General features: G+C 41.2%; 1 protein-coding gene across 1 annotated transcript in view; it reads left to right on the top strand.

The window, feature by feature from the left end:
- Positions 1-859: 859 nt before the first annotated feature.
- LOC107751149 (lysosomal alpha-mannosidase-like) overlaps positions 860-4,281 on the top strand; it is a 9,528-nt gene continuing 6,106 nt past the window's right edge. Inside the window, exons 1-9 of the mRNA XM_016566779.1 lie at positions 860-863; positions 1,212-1,405; positions 1,483-1,615; positions 1,848-1,993; positions 2,069-2,104; positions 2,814-2,968; positions 3,191-3,311; positions 3,402-3,480; positions 3,563-3,672. Coding sequence (XP_016422265.1) covers positions 860-863; positions 1,212-1,405; positions 1,483-1,615; positions 1,848-1,993; positions 2,069-2,104; positions 2,814-2,968; positions 3,191-3,311; positions 3,402-3,480; positions 3,563-3,672 — 978 coding nt within the window. The remainder of the gene's footprint in view (positions 864-1,211; positions 1,406-1,482; positions 1,616-1,847; positions 1,994-2,068; positions 2,105-2,813; positions 2,969-3,190; positions 3,312-3,401; positions 3,481-3,562; positions 3,673-4,281) is intronic.

Genomic DNA, 4,281 nt, shown 5'->3' on the forward strand with positions numbered 1-4,281 from the left:
GGAGTTGGATCCATGCACAGGCCTGCAGTCGTGGGTGTAGAGGGAGTAGAGGAATGGGCTCAGCACACAGCCCTGTGGTACGCCGGTGTTGAGTGTGATGGTGGTGGAGCAGGTGTGGCCTGACCTAACATGCTGAGGCCTGTTGGTCAGAAATTCCATAATCCAGTTGCAGAGTGAGGTGTTAATGCCCAGGTCTCCAAGTTTAGTGGTCAGCTTGGAGGGAATGACAGTGTTAAATGCTGAGCTGAAGTCAACAAACAACATCCGTACATATGTGTTGTTATTGTCCAAGTGTGTGAGTATCGAGTGCAGCACTGTGCATACTGCATCCTTTGTGCTCCTATTGCTATGGTAGGCAAATTGGTGTGGGTCCAGTGTGGATGTGAGGCAGTTCTTAAGGTGAGCTAGGACCAGTCGCTCAAAGCACTTCATAACAATAGGTGTGAGTGCTGCGGGGCGGTAGTCATTCAGGCACGTCGGGGAGGAGTGTTTCGGCACTGGCACAATGGATGTGGACTTAAAGCATGTTGGCACAGTTGCTTGGGTGAGGGACAGGTTGAAAATGTCTGTGAAGACCCCTGCGAGCTGCTCTGCACATGCCCTAAGCACACGTCCAGGAATGCCGTCGGGGCCAGCAGCCTTGCGTGCGTTGATCCAGCTCAATGCGGTGTAGACATCTGTGGAGGTGAGTTTGAGGGGTTGGTGGTCTGCTGAGAGTGTGATATTGGTGGCCGTCTCCTTGCTGTCACTGTCGAAGCGAGCATAAAAGTCATTCAGCTCGTTAAGGAAAGAGACGTCTGTGACCGTTGGAGTGGAGTTGCTTGGCTTGTAGTCACTGATGACCTGGATGCCCTGCCACATGCGTCGGGGGTCAGAGTTGGAAAAGTGTTCCTCTACCTATATATATATTTTTTTTTATATAGTTATTTTCCATTATTTTACCCATTTCAAGCTGTCTGAGACAATAAAGAATACAAAATGAACAAATATATATAAAAAAATGATTGGAACACATTTTTACAAAAATGACGCTAAAATTAATGCTAAATTGAATTGCGCTAAAAATGTGAAGTGACGTAAGAAGTTCTAAAATACTTTGCTTACACCCTGAAACTTTATAATTATTTCCCCCTATAATATTTTTCATCAAAGTAGAAAATATTTTTCCCAAATATCATGAATTTTATGAATTTCTTTATCTTTTTTCATAGGTCGTCTTGAGTTTATAAATGGTGGCTGGTGCATGAGTGACGAGGCCACCACGCACTACAGCGCAGTCATAGATCAGATGACTCTGGGGCTGCGATTCCTGAATGACACCTTCGGTGAATGCGGTCGACCCCGGGTGGCCTGGCACATCGACCCGTTTGGACACGCCCGAGAACACGCCTCCATCTTTGCTCAGGTAGCCATGGCACATTATTTGTGACTGGTGTGAATGGTGTGGCATAGTGATGCTGATGACTCTTGATTTGTTTACAGATGGGCTATGATGGTTTCTTCTTTGGCCGTTTGGATTATCAGGACAAAGCTCGCAGAATGAAGACCAAAGAGATGGAAATGCTCTGGAGGGCCAGTGAAAGCCTGATGCCGCCTCTCGCTGATCTCTTCACGGGTACTAATCTGTAAACGTGTGGCTTTTTGCTGTCTGATAATTCAGATTCAGTTTTTCAAATTCTCCCATAGTGCAGGATCAACACTTACTGTTCTTTGATGAGTTGTAGATACTCTCCTGTTGTATATTATATTTAAAAACCATTCAAAGTCAGTCAGTAAGATTAAATTGATCTTGCAGACTTCAAACTTTATATATTTTAGCCATATCCTTATATCTTTCATCTCTAAAGGTGTTCTTCCGAATGGCTATAACCCACCTGAGGGCTTCTGCTGGGACCAGTCATGTAATGATGCTCCCATAAGAGACGACCCAGACCTTGAGGACTACAACGTGGATGAGATAGTGCAGAGGTTTTTGAATGTTTCCTATAACCAGGTATTTCAACAGCATTGCAGCAGTACTCAGTTCAGTCAATCATATATAAAGCTCATGTGAGATTTCTGTTCCCAGGCTGCCTTTTATAAGACAAACCACATCATATCGATGGTTTTATTCTTACATTTTATTTAAGGACGTTTATTTTGTAGATATTTAAGGACTTTGTAGCTATATGAAGACTTTTATTTTGTTTATTCGTAAACTACGGGAGGAGAAGTCACGTGACATAACAAAAATTCGGCTGTCATATGATTGCAGTTTCATTTTCATCATGGCTGCGCTCTACATCAGTTTTCTGTTCCAGCTGCTCTTCTGTCTTGTGTTTTCTTTACCTACGGGACGAAACTCCATATGCGGTTATACGGTGAGTTTTGTTTTAATGTGTGAATATTTTGAAGTTCTTCGTTGTAGGACCTTTGAGAAAGGTTTGACTAAATGTAAAAAAAATTAACACTGAGGGAAATAATATACAATAACAAAAACTTACCAAAAGTACCTTGGTATTAATACTATTAATCATTTTTGCACTTGATGTCACTACATTACCATAGTGTTTTATAGCATGTTTTTGTACATGTACCAAAGTAGATGTTAAATGTAACTCTCTGCAACAATGCATGTTGTGTTGTAAAGCAGTGAAGTCAGTGCTGTACAGTGAGCAGATATTAGCTGTTTTTATATGATGAAATAATGAACTGTCCTGATTACATCCAAAGAGAATGACTAAATGTAAAAGTAAGTAAAAAGGAAATGATTGTAGAATGAGGAAGTAAAACTCATTATCGTTGTATCTCTCCACTGATATGGATCTCTGTAGTCATGTCCAGCCACAAATCCTTCCATGCTGAATGTCCATCTGGTTCCTCACACACATGATGATGTTGGCTGGCTCAAGACTGTGGATCAGTACTACTATGGAGGTGAAGCTTTGTTTATGTCTGACTTGAAAGTGTTTGTTTGTAGCTTTCATTGGTATGTACAGTAGTAGATCACATTTTTCATGTGACTGTCGTATGATTTATGTCTTGCTTGTCATATGATAGTGGCGATGCATTGGAGTGTTAAAACTTAATGTTATAATAGGGGCACTTTAAGCTATCCTTTGATACTAGCATAAAAGGGATCTCTTTCAAGTGTTACTTGTGATTTTCTTTTTTTTTCTTTTTTTTTCCCTGTCCTGGACATTCGTCTTAGGCCTCTGAAGACAGATGATTTTTTCCCCTATGCTGATGATGCTCATGATTTCTGGACAGGTTATTTTACCAGCCGACCAGCATTGAAGTTATACGAGAGACTGAGCAACAGCCGACTACAGGTAATGCACAAAAAAAAAAAAATCACATCTACAGTGTTTATTTATTTATTTTTGGGGGGTAATCTGTATTGTCTGGTTTTGATCTTCTAGACATGCAACCAACTGGAGGTGCTTAGTGGGCCCAAGTCCACATCTGGACCCTTTGGTGAAGGGGACAGTGATACTATGAGTAAGTCTACGTCTGTTGTAAATGTATCACTTCTGTTGGCTTTAATAGATTGGTCTGTTTGACGTCTTTTCTTGTCGCTCAGAGAGGGCGATGGGTGTAGCCCAACATCACGATGCTGTGTCTGGGACAGAAAAACAGCATGTGGCATATGACTATGCCAGGAGACTGGCTACAGGCTGGGCACATTGTGAGGTACAAAAACATAAACTGTCATTTTTTCTGCATTTTTCTCTGTCACATTGTTTCAGGGTAAACTTTGCTTTAATTGTAATTAAATTTTCATTTTGGCTGGCTCAAGACTGTGGATCAGTACTACTATGGAGGTGAAGCTTTGTTTATGTCTGACTTGAAAGTGTTTGTTTGTAGCTTTCATTGGTATGTACAGTAGTAGATCACATTTTTCATGTGACTGTCGTATGATTTATGTCTTGCTTGTCATATGATAGTGGCGATGCATTGGAGTGTTAAAACTTAATGTTTAACCTCACAACATTTTGTTGCTGTCAGGCTGGTTCAGGCATGTAAATAAAACACAAAGCTCAGTTTTTTATTCCAGTCATTGTGTTTTCCAGACCGAAACAATATCCAGCACGCAGGAGTTCAGTATATTTTGGACTCGGTAATAGACCAGCTACAGAAGGATCCAGCCCGACGGTTCATCTACGTAGAGACGGCCTTCTTTTACCGCTGGTGGAGGCAACAGAGCCAGAACACACGGCGAATTGTAACACAGCTGGTCAATGAGGGTGAGGAGGGTATTTGTTTTTAAGTCTGAGATGATAAAAAGTATAAAAAAAAAAA

Source organism: Sinocyclocheilus rhinocerous, unplaced genomic scaffold (assembly GCF_001515625.1).
Source record: "Sinocyclocheilus rhinocerous isolate Xijiao unplaced genomic scaffold, SAMN03320098_v1.1 scaffold1413, whole genome shotgun sequence".
Classification (NCBI taxonomy): Eukaryota; Metazoa; Chordata; class Actinopteri; order Cypriniformes; family Cyprinidae; genus Sinocyclocheilus; species Sinocyclocheilus rhinocerous.